The sequence below is a fragment of the Chaetomium globosum genome, genomic scaffold, assembly GCF_000143365.1.
Source record: "Chaetomium globosum CBS 148.51 scaffold_5 genomic scaffold, whole genome shotgun sequence".
NCBI lineage: Eukaryota > Fungi > Ascomycota > Sordariomycetes > Sordariales > Chaetomiaceae > Chaetomium > Chaetomium globosum.
This window is the reverse complement of record NT_165980.1, coordinates 1,631,934-1,656,557: the sequence shown is the minus strand read 5'-3', so window position 1 is coordinate 1,656,557 and position 24,624 is coordinate 1,631,934. Positions and strand designations below refer to the sequence as shown.

The window sequence follows — 24,624 nt, the reverse complement described above, 5'->3', positions numbered from 1 at the left end:
CTTCCTCCAACGCTTCAATCTCATCGCACACCCGGAGACAAGTGACCCCTGGTTTGTGCCTCACGGCCTGGAGACGAAGGTACCGGCCTCCTCCATCATGCCAGATTCGAAAGCAACAGAAACTGCCCAGTCCGTGCCACAACCAGCCACTACTACAACGGCCGAACCTGAACCTTTAGAAGCCACCCAACCCGTGTCAGAGCCAGCGGCTACAGCAGCTAAACCTAGACCTTCAGAAGCAGCCCAGTCCATACCAGAACCAGTCATAGTCGCGCCGGCCGAGCCGGAAACCTACCCCGCGTCCGAACAGGCTGCGGCCCCCTCACTCGAACCGGCGCGCGGCCAACCGGAGTCGGCCAAGGCAGGGCCAAAGGCTGGCAAGCCAGCCACATACTTGAATGATTCCAACAAGGTGGGCCCCGCCGCCTACACTCTTTGTCGTCAACAGCTGCTCCAGGAATTGCAGCGAGACAAGTCGCCGTACTTCAGGGGTCAGAAAAGACTTCTCCGCATGAGCCAATATGGGCAATCCAACTCCGGCTCCCTCTTGAATCGTGCCCACTGGCGCAGTGATATGGACGCCGTTTTGCTGGAAATCATGCGCAGGCGCGTTGTTGAGCGCCTGTGCTACTTTTCAAAGATGGTCACGGGCCTCGACCGGAATTACCTCATCAAGTGCGAGCACTGGGACGATGTCAAGGAACTCGACCATCGGGGATGTCTGCTATATCTGGGTCCCCCGGGTAATAATAGTGCGTCCTCGACGTCGGCTTCCGAGTACGTCCCGCCGAGGTTGTCGACGATGGATATGGGGCCTGTGCGATTTGGGGCAAAGCTCGCGGTTCACAATATGCGGGAGCTACTGGGGGAGAAGCACCTCAGTCAGTTGAGGCAGCAGGCCGAACTGCTCCGGGACGGGTCTCTGTATCTTCTGGGGAGGATGCCGACCAGTCCGCTACAGATGATGCTGTGGAAGCTCCAGGGGTATATGGCGTGGGGAAAACAACAGGGCGCCGCAAACCCAGACGGCGACTCAGCATGAGCAAAACGAGACGGCCACGTCCACACGACGACGATTTCCCGGAAGGAACCACACCGGCCGAGTAATTTCCAACAATACCGTATTCAACGAAATGGCGTTGCAATACGGCCACCTCTCTGAGAAAATCCAAATTTGGTCCAAGGGATCCAAAACCCAATTACCGCCACTCAACCTGAGACTGTTCAGTTCAGCGCCCGGGACAAACCCAAATGTGTGAAAGCAACGCCATCTTGAGGCTCGCTCAGTTAGCCAGGATAACAGCTTTAGCTTCACGGCCCGGGTTAGACGCATCGGTGACGGGAATACATGTATCTTATTCACAAGGCGGGATCTCGGCTGGATATGCATCGGAGACTGAGGGTGCTAATTCCAGCGGTGCCCCGTGGAGACCTCGCACTTTTTTACATGGCGGTATTCCATTATCTCTGCGAGTCTAGGCCACAGCGAAGATGTTCGAGGCATGTACGGCTCATGGTAATAGCGACGTTTCGGTAGAATGAGGCGTTGGCATACTGGTCACAACTCGTGCTTGTGTGATATTAGGACGGTACACCCCGCTTGGGAAGAAGAAAGATGAAATACCAATAATACACCTCTCATCTTGATGTTAGGCATACAGGTGGTACATACGCACGACTTTCCTGAAGGTTGATGGCTTGATGGGGGGAGGTAATGTAGTAGGGTTAGGGTTGCTTATCCGGCTTGCGCGACACGACGATTGGGCATCTTTAATTGTGCCAAAAGAAAGCGCGTCAAGGCGCGTCTCCCAATTGCGGGACCCTTTTGCCCGTGTCCATCCAGAACCACGACGAAGCAAGCAAGACTCGGGAATTCTGTTAGACAAGCCGCATAATTTTCACGATGAATCGTATCGATGTTAAAAAGCGAGTCCTCGACCACCGAAAGAAACAGTTCGCGGGTCCTTTGTATAAGGAGACGCAGTACCCGCACCGCCTGAACTTCTACGCAACACCACCCACCGCCGACATCACCCTCGAGCAGTTTGAACAATGGGCCATCAACAGGTTACGAGGTTAGTGTACAAACATAAGCGAGTACAGTCCCGCATCTTGAGTCCCCAATAATGACCATGAATGATACTCCTAGTTCTCGCCGAACTCGAAGCGTGCTCCTTCCGCAACAAGACCCCCGCCGAAACGGCCGTGCACATGAAGCCACTCCTGGACAAGTACCTCCCACTCGACGCTAGCAGCTCCAACAACTCGGAGCTGCACCTACAGCGCCAGCAGGACCACTACAGCCACTTCATACTGCGGCTGGCCTTCTCGTCGACCGAGGACCTGCGGCGGCGCTTCGCCCGCGTCGAGACCATGCTGTTCCGCCTGCGCTTCCAGACGGACGACTCGCGCGAGCGCGCCGCCTTCGTGAGCAAGCTCAACCTCGATTGGGAGCCCGTGTCGGACGAGGAGAAGCGCGAGCTGGCGCCGCGGTTGGCGACGACTGTCGGGTTTGGGTACGGCAAGCGCGCGCAGCAGGTGCTGGATGAGGACTGGTGCAAGGTGGATTGGACGCGCGTGCCGGATTTGGTGGAGAGCCGCAAGGTGTTTGTCAAGGCGGGCATGGCGTACGTGCCTGGGAGAGAGCAGCAGAGTATGGTGTTGAATGCGTTCAGCAAGCGGTTGGGGCAGGCGTTAGAGGTGGGCATACACATGAAATGATGTGGACTTTGGGGGGGTGGACTTTTGACTAACAAATCCCACAGCTCACAGCGCGCGCGCTCCCCCGATTAGACGAAGACGACCGCCTCGCCCCCATCCTCGACCACCTCTCCAAGAACTTCACCACGCCGGACGCGAGCTACACGGGCTCCGGGGCGGCGGTTGAGGGCGCCGAGATCACGGCGCGCAACATGGACAACCTCTCGCAGCACTTCCCCATGTGCATGAGCCACCTGCACCGGTCACTCCGGCGCGACGCGCACCTCAAGCACTTCGGGCGGCTGCAGTACACGCTCTTCCTCAAGGGCATCGGGCTCAACCTGGAGGAGTGTCTCATCTTCTGGCGGTCCGGGTTCAGCAAGATCACGGACGACACCTTCAACAAGGAGTACCGCTACAACGTGCGGCACGTCTACGGCGACGTGGGCGGCGACTCGAACCGCCGCAGCGGCGGCTACAGCCCCTACAGCTGCCAGAGGATCCTGACCGATAACGCACCGGGCCCCGGCGAGGCCCACGGTTGCCCGTACCGCCACTTCAGCCTGGACAACCTGACCACGCTGCTCCGCGCGTCGGGCGTGGCCGACAACGCGGTCCTGAAGGGTGTGAAAGAGGATAAGGAGAGCCAGAAGTTTCACATGGCGTGTAACCGGTATGTTTTTTTTTTTCATGTGTCTCCCATGTCACGTCACGTTGCGCGGCGTCATGCACACGCGCTTAGTCCCCTTTCTATTTTTATTTTAGGGGAAGCAGTACGTAAGCTAACGCAAGTCCGGGGGGTTGCAGTGTGTTTGAACATATCCACAAGACGGAAATCAAACGGGCCAAGGAGGAGGGGATCATGACGGCAGCGCAACTCGAGACCATCGTGCACCCGAATGAGTACTTCAAGAGGAGCTATCTGCTGAAGAACATGGACAAGAAGCCGAAACAGGAGAAAGCGGATGTCAAGATGGAAGGGTGATGTGATGTGATGAGACGGTGGGATGAGACGAAATAGGATGACTCCGAGTTGAAAAGTGACAGAGTCCAGACCGGGTGGGCTCAGATGGGAGGGTCAGCTGCGTCGACACCTGACCCCCACCACTTTATATATTGTGTCTCAAGGGCGTGGGATGGTAGGTGAAGGGATTCGGGATGGTGGTGTTGTGGTGTCGGATTTGGTTGGCTTTGGCACCCGTCCCAGGCTGCCGGTGTTGGGCTTTCACATGCATGCGACAAAACAGCCTAGCATGTGAATGCACACAGGGCGTAAGCACGAGGGAAGGGTCAGGCGTTACCTCACGCGTTTGGAAATGATATTTATCAGATTCCAATCGGTCCTGCGGAGGTCGTGGCAGCCTCACCTTGGCACACCGAACCCGAATTGGTGTGCCGGGCAAGTGAAAACAACTCCAACGGTGTGCATCCACAAACCAACAGCAAGCAACAAGCATCTCAAACAAACAAAAAACGGTCTGGTTACCGTTCGCAGTTCCGTTGCGTCCGCCGTCGCAATGTTCGATTGACCAGCAAATACGTGATGTAACGAATTACGGTAACAATCCCCTCTCAGTCGCAGCGACACATCGAGAAATGTGATGGGGTTTTCGATCCCTCACCCCTTGCGTCGATTCAAAGCGTGCTGCAACAGACGGCCATCGAAACAACGGATCGGGTGCGACGCTGGGAGACGGGAACAGGGAGAATGATCCCCGCGGCGGTTGGCAGGATGCGCTATACCGGTTTTAGACCGCCAGAGTGGAAACGCTAGCCGTACTTTAACGCAAGGGAAGACACAAAGCAGGAAATGATAACGAGGTAGTTACCGAACAACGGTTTTTCTGGGCTCCATCAGCATACCCAAATCCTGGTGTTCTTGTGGGTGGTTCCAGTCGCGGTCCGCTCGGCGCCGTCCGAAACGAGGCGAGGATCTTGACGACTGCATGCGGTTCTGCCAGGTTTCTGGTTGAGTTTGGTTGGTTTTGCTTGGGTTTGTCCTGGTTGTTGATGGGATGCCGGATCAAAACGTCCGGAGTTGTTTCCCATGGGTTTCCTGCCTGCTCTTGGCTGCTTTGTGTACTTTTTATGCTGTCCGGTCCGGCGATTCGATGGCTTTTTGAAGGTATTCACACTTTTCATTCTCAAAGGCTTCCCCGAGGACAACCGGGCCGAGTCTGTCATTGTGTTCATCACCCCGACCCGTCCTCGGGAAGTCATTGTTGGCCTTCCGGTCCGATGAAGACGGAACAGCGGTGGTTACCTCAACCTGACGTTCATCCCTTTGCCAGCGAGACCTTGTTGTCAATGCTGTGCTCGTGTGACGATCGAATTGTGTTAGGCTGTGGACCAACCAAGCCCCAGGGGTGTTTCTGACGCCTTGCAATGTCTGACCATGATGTCTTACACGGCAGGGTCTCGGGTTGACGTCGGTAATGATGTCTAGCCTTCCGAATCGGGGCGATCGGGGCGATCGAGAACTGCGGTGAATGGAGTACGCGGTCCCACGCGTCGTCATATCACGTATCCAAGTGGGCGCCTTGAGGCGCCGTCTCGGGGTGCTTTTAACTACCGGAGTCCTAGTCTCAACGCAACGGCGGACGCAGGGCAGAATGCGACATGAGGTCATCTGGCGGGTCACGGAAGAAGGGTCGAAGGGTCGAAGGGTGGGATTCTGGCTGATGGGTCCCCATGGTGTCATGCCCCTTTTTTCCGGCCTTGTCTGTGCCCTGACGAACCTGAGTTCATCTGTGGTCGGGACGGGCAAGTGAACTAAGTGAACTAGTCCTTGGTCGCCTTGTCTCGCTAGTGTAACCGTTCCGGCCCTAGCCAAGCACGCCGTCGGCCAGCAGGCATGAACCACGGAGCGTTTTGTCGATCATCGCCAAAGAGGCCGTCCCAAGTCTAGAACGGGCTAGAGTGGAGAGGGAATGCTCTCTCCCTTGTTGAACGTCATCGGCGACCAGTTGTGAATCACGGATGCCGACCGATGCCGACCGTGGAAGCGGCGGGGCGCCTGCCAAGGACCTGGAATGGACGCGGTTTCGGTGGGGAGACACGGAGAGGCACGGGGCCCAGAGTCGGTAGCATCTGTCCGAAAACGAGGACCCTCCAGGCGCTGTAAGAGACCTGTGGGCGGTCTCGAGCCAAGACGACACATTTCATAGTCACAAAATGTCGTTCCCTTCAGAGGTTAGAGGTCGATTTTCCAGGCCATCCCGAGGCCATCCCTTGCTGCACAGAGGCTACGGTCACTGATGGCTGGTGGTTGTCCGTCCGGCGAAGTATCCACTGCAACAAGTATAACAATTGTAACGGCTGGCATGTATTCGTATGGTGGATATTGTGTACTTGCAAGTTGCAAAGGTTTTCCTTAACATCAGGAATGGCTCGCCAACTCCTGGTGCCTTGGCCCTAACCTTGGAGAGTAACTAGCCCAAATCACGAAGGATTAGAAACAGTAACGGCCTAGTCCCGTTGAAGCCTAACAAGAAACACAACACCCATCTCGATCACGGCGCTCCCACCACCTCCCTCGCCGGCATGTACATACGTACCATCCCCTTCATACCACCATGGAGCTCCAGGTCAGGGGCGCGCATCGCGCCACGGCGCGGCGATCCTTCCCCAGCCCAGCCTCACGCATGGCATGTTAAGGCCGAACATCTCCCCCCCCCCCAACACAGAAAACACTCACGCCGGGGGTTATCACAGACATGCAGACACGAAACGCTGCATTACGCCTCGCAGGGTCAGCTCAGCTCAGCAAGATTCGCCAGGCGAGAAGCAGCCCCCTTCCCCGCCTGCAGTTGGAGTATCTAGGGAAACCGGCCACTGCACACAGCAGCCTTCCCCCCGCCATCCTTTATGCACAGGAATCAGGGTGGCTGCAGTGGGACATGGGCAAAAGAGACCGGCGAAAACTGCCAGCGGAGAGGGGGAGGGATGGGTGGCGGTCCGTAGAGGGTAGGTAGTAAAATATCCGTAAGGGGGGAAGCCCTGAAAAGAGGCCGGTCGGGTGCGATTGGTTCCATCTCAGTTTCGGGGCCAACGACGGCCGCAGCGGGCGTTGGGATGGGTGGGTGGTGAGCTGGCACTGCAGCAGCAGCAGCGGCAGCGCGCCATCCCTCGCTGGGGTTGCAAGCTGTTGCTGCTGCTGCTGCTGCTGCTGCTGCTGCTGCTGGCCCTCTGGCCTCTTTCCGCTTCGGGATCAGTTGGCAGCACGGCACATGAGACGCTGAAACGAAACGAGGCGATTGGGTGTGGTTTATTAGCGCAGTCTGACTGTGTGTGGAGGTGCATGTGCGCGCTGCAGACCCCAGATTTTCATTCAATCAAGCACGAAATGGTTGCTAAGAGACGGATCGCTGGGTCGATAGAAGCAGATCATTCAGGGCAGCAAACAGGACACAAACAGTGATGGAACGGAGCAGTTTTAGAGGGGGTGAACCCATTTCTCGATTTGTGTGGTTCCCTCACTCATCAATGAGGATGCTAAGCTAAAGGATGACCCGAACGACAAGGTGGTATAGTGCATCTAATCCCGCATGCCCACAACTCAACCCAAAACGTAACCCGATAGTGTTGGTATCCCGTGGCTCCCGCATGTGGTGCGGTGTTCGTTCCGTATATTCCGTCCCTCCCGTTTTTTTGGTGATGCCCCTCTTTACCCCAACCTCCTTGCCCAGAAACGCCGTCGCTGAAAGATCACAACCCCCAAGTAACAGACCAACCCACAAATACCCTAGCGCTCGAGTAGAAATGAAAAATGAAAAAACAAAGAGGGGAGAAAGTGACCTTCGCCGGGCCGGGTAAGCAAAACATCTTCGAGATGCATGCGTGTGAAAGCGACAAGTGTCCACGAAAAGAGTAAAAAGGCCTCAAAACAAGACGCCGGCGTCCCCTTCCGGGCCTGGGTCCAGCCGCCCATGCAGTGTATTGTTGCATGGTGTTGTCGCATGCGTCGACCCCTCTCGATTTTGTTAACCAAGATGAGCCAGGTGCGGATGAGTTGAAGCACGTCGACGTCAGCGGCTTGGCAAAGCCCAGGGGGTGGTATCGTGAACCCCACGATTGGCGGAAAAGGGTATGTTGCAAGTTGAGGCGAGCGATCCCGCCCAATGGCGTGTCGAGGGTCCAGAACTTGCAGCGCCCTGACGCACGATGATGATACCGCGCTGCGACAAGAGAGATTGAGGCTTGTGGGTGAGTCGATTTGATGGGGTGTCGCGTTGTGTTGTGGGATGGTAGGAAAGGGAAGTGAAGCCTTTGCGACGCGACCGGCATTCTTGCCGACCTTGTTGCTTCCCTCGAAGAACTGAGCCTGATGATTGCCAAAAAGGTTGGCGAGAAAAAGGCCGAGTCTGTTATCGGACCTAATATTGCGGATGCGAAGCGGAGGTCGGTTGGGAGAGTTCCACCTCCTGCGTTGGCGGGATGTTTCGTCAGGGGTGTTTAGCCAAGCCTGCATAGCCGGAAAAGCCGGGCGAGCCGGACGAGGTCCGCGACAAGCAAACGGCTGCGGCTCACGGCTCAGCCTCGGTCGGCCGAGAAAATCGGCGGGTCCGGCGATCCGGAGATACAGGTGTCGCCGGGGTTCGGCTTCTGCCGCACGATCCAAAGGGTCCCAGTTCTGACCACATCTCCTCCCATCTTTGTGAGATGGATGGAACCGTCCCGGGTTTTGTAACGCAAAACCCTCAAACGGTAAAACCGGTGGCTGCAACGTTCGGGCGTTGAGCGGTTGGCCATAATGTTCGTCCCAGGGAAAGACTTCTTCCATTCTGCCCAAGGAAATCCATGGTTCACCGTCCGTCCGTCCCGTTCTGTTCTACACATCCCCCTTTGGGGGACACCCTTCAAGTGTAGCCAACCATCTTGGCGCAGCGGTTGCAATAGTAGATGTTGGTGCCAATCTGAACCATGCCGGACAGCCTCGGGTCGTCGGTCGAGGTCAGCTCTTCGGCGCGGGCGCACCTTAGGCAGCGAATGACGGCGACCTGGACCGGGGTTCGGGATACTGACTCCATGCTGGTCCGGACGGCGACTGTCGAGCTCATGGTGCCCGAAGACGGAAGATCCGAGTCGGATGCCGAGTACGATGAAGATGATGAAGACGAGGATGAGGCACCGCCGGTATATGGAACTTGTGGTGGGCGTGTTGCAGTGGCGGGCATTGTGGGCAAAATGATCGCCTCGGGGAACGTTGGTTTATCTATCGATTCGAGGCCGAAGCCAGGAGAGAACCATTGGAATAGATAGATAGGGAAGCGTTGGTTGTTGCAAGTCTGGTTGTTGGAAGTCTGGGCGTGTTCTAGATGTCAGGGTGCAAAAGTTGGAGGGGGGTGTGTCGCTGCTTTATTCGGGGGAGCAGTGGGATTTGCGGGAGGTGGGCTGGGCCAGACCAAGGCCTGGGGCTTGGTTTCGGTCCCACCAACTGAAAAGGGCTGGGGTCTGGCCAATGTGGGTCCATTTGGGAAGCCAGGGGTGTCCAGGTTGTCAGGGAGCCAGGAGCCAAGGATGTGCATGCCGGGGTGATTTCACCTTGTAACCAACTCCTCCGAAAATTACACTGCATGCGTACAGCCGGGACCGCGCATGCTGGAAAGTTATCCAAACGGCGAGCATGCCGAGACAACTGTGATTGGACAGAATCGCCTGCCGTTTCGACACCCTCCACAAACGCAGCCCAGTGATCGGGGTTTGCGACTGGAAATCGAAGATTGTCGTTCGATCTCTTCGGTCTTCCGCTCGTTCGAGAAGCTCCGGCGAACGTGATGAGGGCTGACTCACAAGTCGTGCCGTTTGCAGTGGTTTACTGCCGGTGGTGGTTCAGCCATGTGTCCTTGTAAACGGGCTCGGACAGGCACCATCCCTCCTCCATCGCCTCGCGCCTCCAGATCGAACTGCGCGAGAGTGTTTTGATATTCCCGCACGGCTGGGGATCGAACGAGTGGCGCTGTCATCGACATAGCTAAACACAGAGCCAAGTGATGGCCGCCACCCTTGACTAGTTAGTTAATCCTGCGGCTAGCCCGAGCGGTTGCTGACTGCACAATCACCAGACCACCAGCCCGGAGTCAGTCTGCCGGTCAGTCTAGATTCGGGTTTTGAAAGATTCGATGCTCAGATTTGCGTCCACAATCCAGAACGCGATTTCGCCCGACTACCTCGATTCGGGCTCGCGTTTTGGAAGTCCAGGCTCCAGCAGACCGATTACATAAGTGTCAGTGCGGCCAAGTCTGGACCAAGGCCACGAGAGCTTGCGCCAAGAGAACTAGAGCCAGTATCTCCGCGTAAATGTCATCACGGGACACTGCAAAACTCACATCCGGCGTCGCCAAACTGCAAAGCCTTGTCGGCCATTCGGTCGGTCAGAACTCGCATGTCGTGTAATGGGAAGTCGCGGGACGGCCAAGCAAAGCGTTTTCCTACCGCTCCTTCTAGGGACGGGGAATGAGGCTCCGACAATGAACTTCGACTGGATGTTGCCGCTCCACTTTTCTCAGCTTGCAGCTGCTTTTTGATCGGCGATTCCCAGTCGTCAGGAACTTGGGCCATGATGGGCGCCCTCGATTCAATTCCCGATGCTAGAAACTTCCGGTTGCACCAAGAAGCTGCTTCCCACCCACCACACCCACCCCCCTTTTTTCTTTTCAGTTTCCCGATCGATGGACGACGTAACAAGTTAGCTCATTGGACTCAAGAAAGGAAAAAAGTCATCTCGTTCATGCGGGCTCTTTCCTTAGCGGGACCCGTCCTCCGACCTTAATATCCTGTGGGACGCAGGAACGTTTCACCTCTGACCCACCTACCGATGTGCTCAATCTCGAGGAAACAAGTTTGGTGGATACCCAAAGGCCAAACATGCCAAACACCAAGCTGCGAGCTTGGAAATGCATTTTTTACGATTCAAAGCGCTTTTTGCCCGATCGCCCAATCTCCCAGAATGCAGGAAAAAAACTGGTTGATCAGGCGCTGACCGGGCGACATGGGCCTATCCAGCCCTATTCCGGAGGACCCGCCGTCTCAGCCATCTCCCGTGCTTGGCATGCGAGTGCGAGGTTCGAGACCGATCGATCGGATTTTCGCTTCCGGCCAACCATCGTCAAAACTGTTGCAGATCTGGCACTTGTTAAGAAGGTGCAACGAACAAAAAGCAAAAATCTCTGGCGCTGTGCCGAATCCAGCTGCGGTTGCTCACACAGCAAGCCTGACCTGACGCTCGCCCGATATTTTGCCAGACGGGATCCTGTTCTGGACGTCCCCAAACCGGGGCCGCCTCCGTAACGACAAGCGGCGCCGACGGAGGCCAGAAAACGTTGCTCATTCTACGTCGTTCACGCCCATCGCGGTTCTCCAAGACACATCTCGCGCATTGGCGATGAGGATACATTTTCGGCGCCGTGATTCTGTCCCCTGGACAGGGATGCGAACCAACTACATTCAAGCCTCGAGGCTACTGGCTTGGCTCGCGTATACCATCGTAGCCTCCCTCCCTCCTTAAAATCCTAGAACTTCCTTCCTTTCTATCTATTCGTATACTCTCGTTATTCTATCTGCTCATGACCCTCTCCTTAACTCACTCTAGCTGTACAGTAACCGTTACGCTTCTCCAAGATGTAGGAGAGCGCTAATACGCGCCTCTAGAGTTGCTTGGAGGGTAACGAGTAGCCATTAGTTGCCTCAAGCACGCAAGCGGAACGCAATAGAATATAGACTACCTAAACTAAGCATATTTTTCTCGCCCCCTTTTTCTACTCGTCACCGTTACCGTCTTAACCACGCTTGTCCGAAAAACAACGTGGATAATCGGTATTTGAAAGTCAAAAGATAGGTAGTTAACATTAGAGTTGTTAGCACCTGACCCCCTTTTGACATTGCGGTGTGTCGTAACTTCAACGGGAAGAAAACCATCGATTTTCCTCCGCAGCTAGATGATGGTGATTGAGGGACATCGCAAATATCATGCAAGCAGTGAGTGCTCGATGCTGGTGAAATGGGGCTGACGAAGAGCACATACATAACCCATCGAATATATGCCTATGAAAATGAATGACATTTCGTCTTCGGACAAAGCAGGCATTCGGCCATTTGGCCAAGTTATAAACGATACACTCAAAGAGACCCTACCTTTTTTTGGCCATTCTCAGCCACCCCTGTGTCCACATTTTTGGAAAACCAAACAGATAAGTGGAAGTAATTGAAATAATCAACACCACACACACACACACTCTCTCTCTTCCTCTTTGGCGTCTATTGGTTGATCCTCAACATTATGCTCAACACTTGCCAGTAGTGAATTCCCGTCGCAAGTTGTCTCTCCTTGACTGGGTCGGACATCATGACGAAAGCTCACTTCCTTGGTAGGAGCGATGTGAGGCTGGATGGCTTATGTATTTCCGTCCTGGTATGAATAGGAAACGGAATTGGATAACGGAATATTGAACACTAAGCGTATATACGTTCCTTGCCGTTTCCTTGATTCTCAGTTAAGGTCTCAACAACATGTAACACAAGCTCTGCTGAGTGAGTCAGCGATTCGACGCAAAAGGAGAGTGAACTATTCCGCGCGAGGTATGTGGCCCGGGGACAGAGTCATCTTTGACGCGTACTCACCACGCCCCGCAGTCAGTCAACGAAGCATACCGCGAGTTCTAGGACCGACCGTAACCGGCCTTCCAGGCGTTATCTCTCCAGAAAAGGTAAACATCCCGGGAGCTCTTGTATTCGAAACAGATGTAGTTGGTTTTGTCCAACCCTCCGAGATGCGTTACGGTTATTACACCAGCTGCCCGAGCACGAGACGGGATGATCGCTGGAGTTTTTCCTTGGCGCAGGAGAAAACGCCAGGCATCCAGGTTGTTGGCTGAAACAAGAGTAGAATGAAGGTAATCTCCCCCAAGGCTTCAGAGCATGTGCATCAGATATGCTCTGATTGCGAAGGACTCCGGACGATCCCAGTGTCGAGAATCATCTGTAACGGCCGCTATCAGCGGGAGCCCGCGATGATCACTGTGGGGGCTTTCGTGGTGTGTTCTCGCCAGAGCTGCACCTTCCCCAGTCTGACTCTTCTCCCATCGACATCATACCACAAACGGGTACCGCCGCCGCATTGAGCGCCCCTCCGAACACTCTCCCAACTTCGGCTCAAGAAAGGCATCTAGCCCGCGCCGAAACCGCCCGATACACTTCGGGGGCCCCAACCCCACCATCACCTCCGAGTCATGATCGTAACTGCTGAAGATGGCATGGCATGTTGGCATGTTGCCTCCCCGCCACAATAACCTTAACCTCGCGAGACGAGGCTCGCCGCCGCTTCCAGCACGCTCCATCTCTATCCATCCCCCGCCGTCTCCATCTTCCACCCCCATCCCTCCAAACGGTTTTCCCCGTCCCATCTCCACTCCGCGTAGGCGTCCAGTGATCTATCTATCCGATGGCAAACAAACGCGGAAGGGCCAAAAAAAAAAAAAAGAAAAGATGTTTCACTCCACCACGTCCCCAACCCACGTTAGCCATGTTGCCTAGACCGTCTAGTTTGGCCGAGCGGGGGAAAACGCCGCAATCGTTTGACCGAGCGGGGGAAAAGAAAGACGCCGAAGTTGCTCCATCCCTGCCTGACGCGTAGGCAGACCGTTCGGCGAAGGGGAACAAAATGGCAAGAGATGGGCAAAGGAGCGGAGGACGGCGGGGGTTGTGTGTGCGAGAGGGAGAGCGGGATGTGGGATGTTGGCGGCCTTCTCCGGCGGTTGTTGGTTGTTGCCAACCTGGGCCGGTACGTACCTCTTTGAGTACCTCGATGGGCAACCTGAGGGTTGAGCTCTTGCATGCGGACGGCGTTCTCCGCCCGTTTGGGTTGTTTGTTTGCTTGCATTGCAGGCTGTTGTCGAGCACGTGGCCTTGCATTGCGTGCTGGCGAGGAGGGCCGGCGGGGGGGACGGGGAGGGGATGGCAAGGCTGATCAGGAAGTGCTGCTTTGTTGGGCGGCGTTGACTGGTCGGCTCCCTCGCTTTGCTCCAGGGGCGCGCAGAATCACGCCAGGACAGTCACACACCATCGGTACCAGCATTCACCCACGATCGTAGACGTGTTTGACATCAAGATATCTCGAGCTTCTCTATCTTGCTGCCCAGCTATGCTACCCTCGAAAACCGCAACTCCCCAATAAACCGGTTGGAAGCGCCCCGTCCCCTTCCCCTGCTTACCAACAAAAAAGCAGGGAGCCACTCAGAACGAACCCCCCTCGACGGTCTAATATGTACAGCCCAAGGGAAAAACAACGACGCCAGTCAACATGGTTGGGCATGGCACTCTCCCCCTTCCCTCTGTCAATAAGCCAAGATCACTTCAGTCACCCAGACAACGAAAATAAAGGAAAATGGGGTCACCCTCGTTTTGATGTGTGGTTATGGCGGTGCGAGCAGGTATCTCCAGTTGCGATAGTCCCAAGTCGGACAGATATCTGGACTGGACACGCCCAAAATAAACGAAAGAAAGTGAGAAACAGCGCAGGCTAAATAAGGAATCCTCCCCTCTGTATTAAAAGGTCCCCGTGGCTCCTGGCCACGAGTGTATGTACTGGCGGTGGTGCTTCGGCTCTTTGCTGCGCGTATCGGGCTCCGCTGGGATGGTATGTTGGACTCAACGAACCAGATAGGTACAGCAACGGGCCAAAGCGGGTATGAAATAGGAGAACAAAAGGAAGCAAGACGAGGCCTGGGGGGGGAAGGTAAAGTGTAGGCCATGTGTGATGGGCCGGGCGGGGGGGTGGGAACGGCGCCTGGAACCGAAAAAATCGTCTCGTCATAAGCCGGCTGGTCTTTCCGGAAGTCTTCTAGGAAATGATGGTACGGGGGACAAGTCTGTCCTCTGACTGGCGCAAAGCTTGGTTGCAGTACTATGGGGTTTTGGACGCCGGGATGACGACCAACGCTTCGTATTGTGGCCAGGGCAACGCGGTCGGCTCACATCACAATGCAGCAACCACAGCCTGCTTTCTTATCCTCGGGCTCATCGGTGGGTTCTGGCACCCCTGGCGTTTGTGACGGTTGAGCTTGATGCGCCGGCGTCCTGGGACTCGATATAGAGTTGGCGGCCGGTGCGTCGGAAATCCTGGGCATGGTGGAGTAAGAATTCGTTCTCCCGGGAAGCGTCGGGCTCTTGGGTTCTGCTTTGAGTGGCCAGTCTCCCTGCTCTTCTTTTTGTTCTTCCTCGACTTGCTTCTCGACCTCCTCCTTATCCTGGGCGCCGGCCTCGGGGGGCTTGAGGAAGCCCTCGTCAGTGAGCGGCCTAAACTCTTTGTCGTAAATGCTCCCGAATTTACCCTCCCGCTCCCACTTCTCCTGTTGCAACCGCTTCGCCACCGTCGGTAGTAGTTGTTGGTCTGGGGGTAGCCGTGGGTCGGGCCGATAAGCCGAAACCATCCATGGAGGCTCACCCTCCATCGGTTTGGAGTTGTTGCTAGAGAACTCACGTTCGCCGGATCGGGTGGATGGTCGAGTCCCGGTGCCGCTGCTCGTCGAGTCCTTGCTCGGGCCGCCTCGCGTCTTTGGTCGTCCTGCAGCCCCGTTGGCCGGCTTTGGCTTTCTCGCCGCTGTGCCTGTGCCGGGCTTCTTCGGGGAAGAATCAGGCCGTTTGTTTGGCTGCGGCGTCGAAGCCATGCCTGCGGGCTTCGCAAGTCCCAGCGCGTTGCCTGTGCTACCACTCCTCGTACGGGTTTTAGGGTACGTTATGGTTTCCTCTCCGCCGGGGCTGCCATCCCGTTTCCGCGCCAGTCGTGTGTCTCGTGCGAGGTGCTCGTTCGGTAGCGGCACAGGGCTGGTCTTTGCCACGGGTATCCGGGACGAGCCCTTCCCGTTACCATTCGCCATCCAGTGCCCGTCTCCTTCTTCAAGAATCTCTTCAGGCCGCCGCAAATCCCAGCTAGGGGTAGCCGGTTGTTCAAGGAGCCTTACGTCTGTCGTCGTTGCCGCCGAGTTCTTCCTCGACCTTGAAACTGTGTACTCCGAGCCTCCGATCGACCTGCCCGACCCATTCATCTTATCTTGGCTCTGATCACGCCTCGGCCTGTTTTGGCTCTTTGACCTCGCCCTGTCTCTTTGACGGGGGACAAAGATCCCCGCGGCCTGCAGTTCCGCGCTCTCTATCTTGGCAAGCTTATCTCGGTGAATCCATTTCGAGTTCTCGTCGCTGTCTGAATCCGGCGAGCGCTTCCCCGACACTTTCCTGGGTCCATCCTTAGGCTGTACTCCGTTCGCGGTGTCTTGTTGCTCCAAGGAGCCCTGGGGAGCCTCATCTTCCTTGGTGCTCCGTGGGGTCATCATGTCTTTGTGATCAAGGGGTGGAGGGTGGGTTCCATTGATGCCCTGGGCGTTCAAATGAACTACGCCTTGGTCATCACCGCTGTACGCTTGCGGCAAGGATTCCGGGTTTGTAGCAGTGCGCAGAGTCGAGTTACCATTTTGAGATGCCAGGGGCAGGCGACCAGACGTAGAGAGACCGTGCTCGTTCAGTGTGTTTTTTTCATTCTGGAAATTCTGCAGAGACAGGGACGCGTTAGTGTTGAGTACACGGGCGGGGCATGGGCGGGCGGGGAGAAAGGATAGTCAATCGCCTTTGTTGGGATCTGGAGGGGCGTAGCAAACAGAGTCATCATGGCATCTTACCTCGGTTTCGGCGGGTAGAGTATCTTCCCATAAATAAGGCGACGGCGTCAGAGCCGTCGCAGTCTGAGAAACGGTCGCCATCCTTTCATTAACGGGCCACCCCGCTTGCTATTCAACGCCGAGCGATGTCGGGAAAGTTGAGTCGAATGGTGGCTCGGGGTATTCAATTCTGGCGATTACGAGGCAAGATTGCAAATCTCAATCCACCCCGTCCGAGGCGTCGCCCTTCTAAGTACAGAGAACGGAGTGTCGTTGAAAGTGTCGAATGCTTGAGGCTGTCGGCGAGGGTGGGACGATGGTTGGTCTCGCGCCCGGCCCAGCCTCCAGCGGGCCAAAATTGGCCAACAGATTCTCAGAGGTTCGGCAGAACAATTTCCAGAATACGCATGCGCCGGAAATGTGACCGATTTGTTTTGCTACGAGGACAGCTTCGTGAATTGTAGGTACTACTGCTAGGTTGAGCAGCGTCGGTCGGGTATCGGGTCGGTTGGTGGTGGCGGTGTGTTGCCAATCGTGGGTATTCTGGTGTTTCGTGGATCAAAGGTGCCAGATCCTGCCTCCTAAAAAAGCAACTCTCGTTCCTTGCATTGGCGGGTTCCAAGCTTTCCTTCTTATCTGCCACCCTTTGTTTGTCCGGCGTCGCGGGATGCTGCAGCCTTCTGGCAGAGATCACGGGCAGATTGTCGTCAGGAGGTGCAGTCGACTTGTCGGGTCGGCAGGATGATTGATGCGAGCCCGAAAGTGAGGCTCGATCGCTGCAGCAGCACTGACGCCTGCCAGCTAACAGATGAGGGGCGTCTGATGGCTTAGATAGCGCATCCCTCGACTAGCCTTTCTCTCTTTTGTTTAGTCTGGTGTCGATTGCTGCAGGCGATCCAAGGCCAGCCAGAAACTCCAGCGAGATTCGTGAGTGGCGGCCTGTGAATGGCCCTTCTGTTTTCCCCAACGTGAAGAGCTTCGAGAATTCGCTTCAAGGGGGCGCCGTCGACTGGATCTGACAGGGGTACCAGCTCCATTAATCTGCCTTCGTAACTCTATTCGCCAATGATGTGGGTCACGCGGATTTACAGGGTCTTGCTTCCCTCTTCGGTTTGCCATTTGCGAACCATCAACCGCCATTCCGCCAACACCATGGAACGGGACTCGCCGCCACTGGCGATGGATGCCCGTACCGTCGGTAAATTTCCGTACATCCCTCGCCATAACGGGACATGAAATTCAACGAGATCGACCTTCATCACCTTTATCACACAATATTATTCACCTTCACCTCATCTCTTAGAGTCAATTGTTCTGACAACGGAGTCGATTTTGTGTGTTGGGTGACAACGTCTGAGGGTTCCAATATTGGTCGGGCAGACGAACCCTAGTCCCAAAAACCTAATATCGGAAAATCTAAGCCGAGATTGAAGAAAAAAAAAATCATGTCGACTTCATCATTGACTCCTCGTCTCACACGCCGGACCAGGATCGTGTGCATCAGCGACACCCATAATTCCACTGTCAAGCTGCCAAAGGGCGATGTCCTGATACACGCTGGCGACCTCACGAACCAGGGGAGCTACTCCGAGGTAGGCACCATAGTTATGCGATTTTGCCGTGCCTCGAAGCCTATCCATTTTAGAATAAGATGGGATGGTTAACACTTCTGTGTAGCTCTCCAAGGCTGTTCAATGGCTCGAAAAGGCTGACTTTGAGGCCAAGATTGTTATTGCAGGTCGGAACTGGTCCATCAAAGCGTGGTGGCTTCGCAAGGACTGATGCGGCATAGGAAACCATGATATCACGCTTGACCATGATTTCTACTCGAAGCACGGATCAAGTTTCCACAACCAAACCCCCCAAGATCCGGCAAAGTGTTTATCCCTGTTTACTTCAAGCCGCACTATCACATATCTCCAGAACGAGAGCGCTACCGTTAGACTAACGAAGCCTGGCGGTCCCGGCACCGAATTCACCGTTTTTGGATCCCCTTACAGTCCCCAATATGGCACATGGGCCTTCATGTACCCCCGTTCAACGAGTCACAAACCAGAATCGTCAGACTCTGCCAACACGGCAACAGAGCTATGGGCAGCCATTCCCCCAACCACTGACATCCTCGTCACCCACACGCCGCCCTATTCACACTGCGATGACGAGTACGGATGTGTAGAGCTGCGGAAGACGCTCGCCAAAGTACGACCCCGACTCCACGTGTGCGGCCACGTTCACCAAGGCAGAGGAGCGGAGCGCGTGAGATGGGACACGGACCGCCTCACCACCGAAGACGAGGCTGCTGCCGAGGCCTCCGTGGAAGCATGGGAAGATCCCAATCCGGATCCATCATCCGCCAAGATCAGCCTGGTTGACCTCACAGGGCGCGGGGGGAAGCACCCTCTCGATTTTACGAACGCCGCACAACCAGCCGGTGACACGCCCGAGCACTTACCGGACCCGCCAGCCCAACGGTTCCCATGTGCCTCGTCCCATCCCGGGCCCGGGGGTCAGGATAGGGAGGGGCCGGGGGATCCGGAAGCGCGGGTCGGGAACCCTGATTCAGCTCTGGCGGTTGAGCATGGGGGCGCCATCTCCGAAAGCATGGGGCAGCCCGCCGCCGCCGCCGCGACGGACCGCACGGGCAGACGAGAAACGTGCATTGTCAACTGCGCTATTGTTGCCACGGGCTGGCCGCATACAGGGGGGAAGCGGTTCAACAAGCCGATCGTGGTTGACCTTGACTTGCCGGTGTGGGGGTGAGGTGTGTCGACTAGGACGCACCGGTGCATGTCGGTGTCAAGCAAGGTCCGGTTGCTTCATGATGACTTCCGCGTCCCTCAATGCATTACTACATAGACAGCCCCTCTCGGTGCGAGGAGACCGGGCTTCAGGTGACTGGTCCCCTCGTTCTTGCACGGAATAGGAAACCGATAAAAGGGGAATGACAGATATCACGAACCCGGGGAAACAGCGAGACGAGCTAGACGACTCACTGTTCCCCTGTTGAGCGTTGTCGAAGTTTGCCCCCATAATTTAGCCACAGGCCGAGCTTGAACAGGACACATGGTAACAGTCTACGTAACCCGTAATCTTGCTCTTGGACTTAACACGAAGGATCCATCCAATACTCGCGTCATCTCACCTCAGAACTCAGCCTCGATGTGGTTGGTGGTGGACGCTGATATGATACAACCCTTCATGCGGATGATTATCCAAGTACACTACGCGAGGACGTTTGGTATAGTGAATGAATCAACCGGTGACTGCACCAGTTCCATGACACAGCCGCTCGCCGTATTGCGCGGTCGCCTCGCACCACCAGGCTTGTTTTCGAGCTGAGAAACCGAGGCCAGACACGGGCACGCTTGGCCTTTCACCCGGCGGCAACGACGCAAGCAGCCGGGGGCTGTCGACTACCCCCGTCCCCTTTTCTCCATAGGATGGCGCAAGCACCGAAGGACAAATAGAAGACGCGGAAGTTTTTCGATCGGAGGCCAGACCACGAATTGGAGCCAACTCCGGGCGACTCACCGCCAATGCACACAAGGGCATAGAGCGGCCAACTGCGTGTGAGATGTGTTACTCGGTGGGCATCGGTCAACGGACGAATCGCAGAACGCGGACTACACAAAGAGTTTGCTTCTCGATTTTTTTTCCCTGACCGCATCGTCTTACCAAGGTGGGTTTGTGTGTCACAAAGTCTTGGTTAATCGGACGAGGATTTCCCGCCCCCATCAGAAGGCAGGAGAGTGGGCTCTGTGATCGATCCACGCGGCAGAAATAATCCGGTACCAATCATTCTGCCGCTCCCACGAAACTTCTGCACATCGATGAATCCATGGATGGTGTCTCTCGAGGTTTGGTGAAGGAAGCGGGCAAGGAGGGGTAACGTGCGTTTTCTGGCGGGGTAAAGTCGCAGCTTTCAACCTCCGACTCGCTAAAACGCAACGTGGGTCTCCTGAGCGGTGCAGAAAGCTCCAGTAGACCATCGGAAATACGATCCTGTTACGGGAAAGGAAGTCTTGCGGAAGACAGGAGTCTCAGTTTGAGGATGGGGGTCTGAGAGATAGCGTGGAACCGGCAATTCACGCTGATCTCGAAACGTGGATCAGGAATGACCATCATGCCATCGTCGAAAAGGATAGAAAACAAGAAACAGAGACAGTGCGTGTCTCCTTCAGGTCTCAACAGCTGACCATGCCTGACCAACGGTTGCCGTCCGAACCGTCCGAACCGTTGCTTACCTACACACCACACCACCGAGCACAAGGCACAGTCAGCGGCCCCTCATCCCCCTCAGGCACCACGTTCCCGTGTTGGTTTTTGACAGCGGGTTGATCCGTGGGGAAAAGCGCAGCCAAACGTTCCGATCGGGCTTGTGTGCCCCATGGCCCGCTTTCCCCCGCGGCGGCCGGTGAGACAGGCCCATCGAGTGCCGCTGAACGCCCTGCAGATTCGGCCTCGGGCGCGGGTGATTGGCAGACGAGGCAGCGCCCCCACACCACAAATATGCCCCGCGTTGGCCGCTGATAGGACCATCACCAGCACATGCATCGTCCATTCACAGACCGTTTCGCTCGGCGCACCACGCATCGCTGATACGCTGGCAGGTCCCCCTGGCCAATCCGGACGGGAGAGAAGGAAAGGGGGGGAGGGGAGGCCAGATGGAAGCAACCCGCCAATGACTCGCGTCATCGACTGTCGGCTGCTGCTGTGTGGTCGGGACCCAAAGGGTGGCCCGCGTGGTTCGTTGTGAGGGTGTGCAGTGCTCCCCTCGAGGCTCACCGTCGGGTTTACGGCGCCCCAATCATTGCCGTCCCGAGGTGTCGGTGCTGCATGGCCCTCTGCCTTGTGAGGTGAGCAGGAGGCACGGCAGTGCCACCGTACCTGCTTCGAGGTCGACCGGATGGGCCAAAGGCGGTTGGCCGGGGCGGTCGTGGGTGGTGATGGTGGTAGTTGGTGTGTCGCCCCGCGCCATGTTTGTGAGGGGGGCAGCGTTACAAAGCCTTCTGTTGAAACTCTCACTAGGGCAACGGCAGCGGATTGAACCCCGTCTTGCAGAAAGACTTTTTACCTAACACCCGCTACGAATCCCACCTCGCAGTGGGCCTTAACTTTTGCAAGCCGATCTACGGTTGAGAAGAGACAGTTGGGAGTCCGCGGCTGGCGCCGATTTGACGATGGAATCTGGGCCAATTGGCGGGTGTTCGAACATGGTTCGCCAATTCCCTTTTGTGTGCCACGGCTCCGAAGGAGCCTTGAAAGTCATGAGGAAGCCTCAAAGTGATGAAATAGGCGCGGGGCCTTTCTTGAGGGGGTGATGGCTCGTCTCCTGCAGGACATCACAACCGAAGGGGAATGGTTGGCGAGAGCCACAAAACGATAGCCAAGTCGCCTCGCATGGCTGCGCGTGTCCGCTGGCTGCACCACACTGGCGCAGCGTCGCCCCGGCCATCCCTTTCACGATCGAATCGGGATTCGGGAGCGGCTTGGTTCCTCTCCAACAGTGCAACGCTGGCTGACACTTCAGATGTGATGGAAAGCGGGAGTTCGACGGGAGATGGTCTGGCTGCGAACTGCCGCACGATGGGGTCTTGCAGCTCGTCGAGACATGGCGCCCAATCTTGCATTTCCATTGCTCGATGAAGTGCGCTTTGGGAACGTGCTTCAAAAGGCGTAGCGGCGCATGGGTTGAGACTGAGATAGGTGGGGTTGCCCAGCCAGTATGAGGAGACGAGACGAACTCGTGATACAAGCGCCTGACAGGTAGGTTCAGAGCGGCATGCCAGAAAGGGGTTGCCAAAAAAGAGCGTAAGGTAGGGTAACCGCCCAACACAGCATAACAAACAAGACAACCCAGGCCGTGTTGGCTAGTTGGTGATCTGTAGGGCTACTTATGTAGTTGGTGGCCTGTTGAGGCTGACGGGAGGAAGAAGGAACTACGGCCGCCTTCCCCGGTCAATCCAGAAGTCTGGGACGGACTGCACGTTGGAATGCAGTCGAACATTCGACCCGCCCTTGATTGATGGGGATGACCCATCGCCCATGATCCTAGAACCTCGTTGCCGGGTGAAGACCTGTGCTGCATCTTCACCGCCGATTCTCTTGCGCCGCATGAAACACCGACCGCAACCTCTGCTTCCCGATGCGCACCGTCCGCTATCGGCCCGGCGTCGACAATTGCTCGAATCCCGTCTTGACATTGTCCAGGCCACTCGTCAACGCCTTCTCCGAGGCATGACCAGTCGTGGTAGGATGCAGATCTAGAGGTCGTCGGTCGTTCTGAGCGTTGCCACAACCAAGATAGAAAAATCCACAGGCAGCCCGTTCCTCAGACCTCGTCTACCGCCACAGCCACGGCAAGTTAAAACCCAAGCCACCTGTGCTTGGGTTTGAGCCTCGGAACTTCGCGCCTCCCGTTGTGGCACGGCTGAAACTTCAGACGCCGGTCGTCCGATTCGAGAGTCTTAGGAGCCAGGAGCTTAGTCAAAGTCCACGTAACTACCTATACCGGGGCTCGTAGACCTTGGAAAGGTTTTCATTTCCATCCCAGCGCTCAGCTTCCACGTTGCCACGGAAGGGCGACTTTGCGCTTTTGTGGAGCTTGGCTGTGGCTTGTGATTCATTCGCAGTGTTGCTGTTTGCCGAAGCCCGGTTGGAGGCCGCTTGTGCAGGGGTCGTTTTGGCCTCGCCCAGGCAGTGTTGTTGTTTTCATACCCTATCCCAGCGCGGCATGAATGGAGGTCTTGGGTCTTGTCATCGAAGACCCTGCTGGTGGGCTGCGGATCTGTCATCCATGATGCGGCACCTGTCGCGTCAGCTTAACGTTAGCAGCGCCGCCGTTGAGGCTGGTGCATTTGGCTGTTTTTGCTCGCGCTCGCTGAAGGGGGCATGTGTGCAGACGTCCGGAGCAGCTACATCGCTAGCGGCAAGAACGAAAGCTGAGGGCACAGAAGCCGACAGAACTGAAGGGACGACCGAGAGGGGACCTCTTGGCTTGTCCGCACAGAAGAGATGCCGTAAGCCATCCCAAATGGGAAAAGCAAGGTACAAGAAGCCAATCGAAGACTCTCAGCGCAACCCTTGCTGGCCCACCTTCTCCCCACAACCACCCGCAGCGGACCCCCCTTGGCCCCATCTTGTGCCCACAGGGAAGCCATCTGCTGGGCTCTCACTGGCAGCGACCTCTGTTGCCCCCCAATCGATTCCATCGACCTCCTTTTGGCAGGAACGGGGCCCGGGGATCAGCCATCACCCGCCGAGAGGTCTCCCCCCAAAAGTGCCCCACCGCCCTGGCCGATGCGTGGAAGGTCCCCCCTCACCCGCCCTGGCCGCCCGCTGCCCGACAAGCCATCCATCCATCCCGCCTTTCCCAGGTCCCGACCCTCTTGAACCGGGTGATCTCATCGCCTGTTTCCCTCTCTCCCATCACCTTACACCACGACAGCACACCACCTGAGCTCGAATAACAGGCCGGATTTTGGGCTGGTCCTGACCATCTTTTGCCAGCGGGCCAACAAACAGGCCGACTTTTGCCCATTTGTTTTGCACTTGTCATCGAGTCCCCATACCGAGGGAATAACAGCCGAGCCACGATCCATCCACGACGGCAACGACGGTTGCTTGGTGCTGAGGCGTACTCCACCAGCCCGACCTGTTCATCCCATATACAATACGCCCCCTTCTTCCCACCGCTCCCTTTTTAGTCCCCATTCACCCCCCCGCTTGCTGTCCTACGACCTTGCAACACGCACACCCCCCAAGACCATCACAGCACTGCATTTCTTGTACATCTAATTGTGCCGCCGGCCGCCGACCCTTGGACCCCCGCGAGCAGCCAGCCTTCCTTTCATTCTACCGCCGCACACGCCTCCCCGCAACACCACCACCCACGCTCCTTCAGCCGGAGCCAAGGCCATCTCGTCGCACATCCGATGCAATAGTCACCCCCAAAAGTCGACTATCGACTGCTACTGCCTTCGCATACGACTCTTACACAACATTTGTCTAATTGCCTCACCGGCTCTCTCTCCTTCTCCCGCTCTCTATCAGACGCCCAGCGCTGGTATTTGACGGGGATCCGCTTTTCTCGCATCTCGACTATCCCAAGATGACCTCGTCTCTCCCCCCCGATCCTTGGAAAGCTCTCGGTATCGAGAGGAATGCAGACAAGTCGGAAATTAGGACTGCGTACAAGAAGCTGGTGCTCAAGTGCCACCCGGACAAGATCCAGGATCCAACGCTGAAGGCACTGAAGGCCGATGAGTTCCAGAAAGGA

General features: G+C 56.3%; 8 protein-coding genes across 8 annotated transcripts in view; 4 read left to right on the top strand and 4 right to left on the bottom strand.

Moving 5' to 3' along the window:
- Nucleotides 1-97: 97 nt before the first annotated feature.
- On the top strand, nucleotides 98-1,042 carry CHGG_07355 (uncharacterized protein; the record flags this gene model as incomplete). The annotated part of the gene is made up of 1 exon (XM_001225010.1): nucleotides 98-1,042. One exon carries the CDS (start codon nucleotides 98-100, stop codon nucleotides 1,040-1,042), a length of 945 nt encoding a protein of 314 aa, XP_001225011.1.
- An 861-nt stretch (nucleotides 1,043-1,903) lies between these two features.
- On the top strand, nucleotides 1,904-3,959 carry CHGG_07354 (uncharacterized protein; the record flags this gene model as incomplete). The annotated part of the gene is made up of 5 exons (XM_001225009.1): nucleotides 1,904-2,075; nucleotides 2,150-2,700; nucleotides 2,766-3,373; nucleotides 3,466-3,477; nucleotides 3,908-3,959. The coding sequence occupies 5 exons, from the start codon at nucleotides 1,904-1,906 to the stop codon at nucleotides 3,957-3,959; spliced, it is 1,395 nt and encodes a 464-aa protein (XP_001225010.1).
- Nucleotides 3,960-8,558: 4,599 nt separating this feature from the next.
- Nucleotides 8,559-8,876, bottom strand: CHGG_07353 (uncharacterized protein; the record flags this gene model as incomplete). Its single annotated transcript, XM_001225008.1, has 1 exon — nucleotides 8,559-8,876. One exon carries the CDS (start codon nucleotides 8,874-8,876, stop codon nucleotides 8,559-8,561), a length of 318 nt encoding a protein of 105 aa, XP_001225009.1.
- A 612-nt stretch (nucleotides 8,877-9,488) lies between these two features.
- Nucleotides 9,489-10,260, bottom strand: CHGG_07352 (uncharacterized protein; the record flags this gene model as incomplete). The annotated part of the gene is made up of 2 exons (XM_001225007.1): nucleotides 9,489-9,658; nucleotides 10,029-10,260. The coding sequence occupies 2 exons, from the start codon at nucleotides 10,258-10,260 to the stop codon at nucleotides 9,489-9,491; spliced, it is 402 nt and encodes a 133-aa protein (XP_001225008.1).
- A 4,406-nt stretch (nucleotides 10,261-14,666) lies between these two features.
- On the bottom strand, nucleotides 14,667-16,022 carry CHGG_07351 (uncharacterized protein; the record flags this gene model as incomplete). The annotated part of the gene is made up of 1 exon (XM_001225006.1): nucleotides 14,667-16,022. The coding sequence occupies one exon, from the start codon at nucleotides 16,020-16,022 to the stop codon at nucleotides 14,667-14,669; it is 1,356 nt and encodes a 451-aa protein (XP_001225007.1).
- A 1,769-nt stretch (nucleotides 16,023-17,791) lies between these two features.
- Nucleotides 17,792-19,106, top strand: CHGG_07350 (uncharacterized protein; the record flags this gene model as incomplete). Its single annotated transcript, XM_001225005.1, has 3 exons — nucleotides 17,792-17,938; nucleotides 18,024-18,084; nucleotides 18,139-19,106. The coding sequence occupies 3 exons, from the start codon at nucleotides 17,792-17,794 to the stop codon at nucleotides 19,104-19,106; spliced, it is 1,176 nt and encodes a 391-aa protein (XP_001225006.1).
- Nucleotides 19,107-20,642: 1,536 nt separating this feature from the next.
- CHGG_07349 (uncharacterized protein) lies at nucleotides 20,643-21,324 on the bottom strand (the record flags this gene model as incomplete). Its single annotated transcript, XM_001225004.1, has 2 exons — nucleotides 20,643-20,872; nucleotides 21,234-21,324. The coding sequence occupies 2 exons, from the start codon at nucleotides 21,322-21,324 to the stop codon at nucleotides 20,643-20,645; spliced, it is 321 nt and encodes a 106-aa protein (XP_001225005.1).
- A 3,132-nt stretch (nucleotides 21,325-24,456) lies between these two features.
- Nucleotides 24,457-24,624, top strand: part of CHGG_07348 (uncharacterized protein) — a gene marked incomplete at both ends in the record, with an annotated part of 1,179 nt that continues 1,011 nt past the window's right edge. The window contains one exon of the mRNA XM_001225003.1: nucleotides 24,457-24,611. Within this exon, the coding sequence (XP_001225004.1) occupies nucleotides 24,457-24,611 (155 nt within the window). The remainder of the gene's footprint in view (nucleotides 24,612-24,624) is intronic.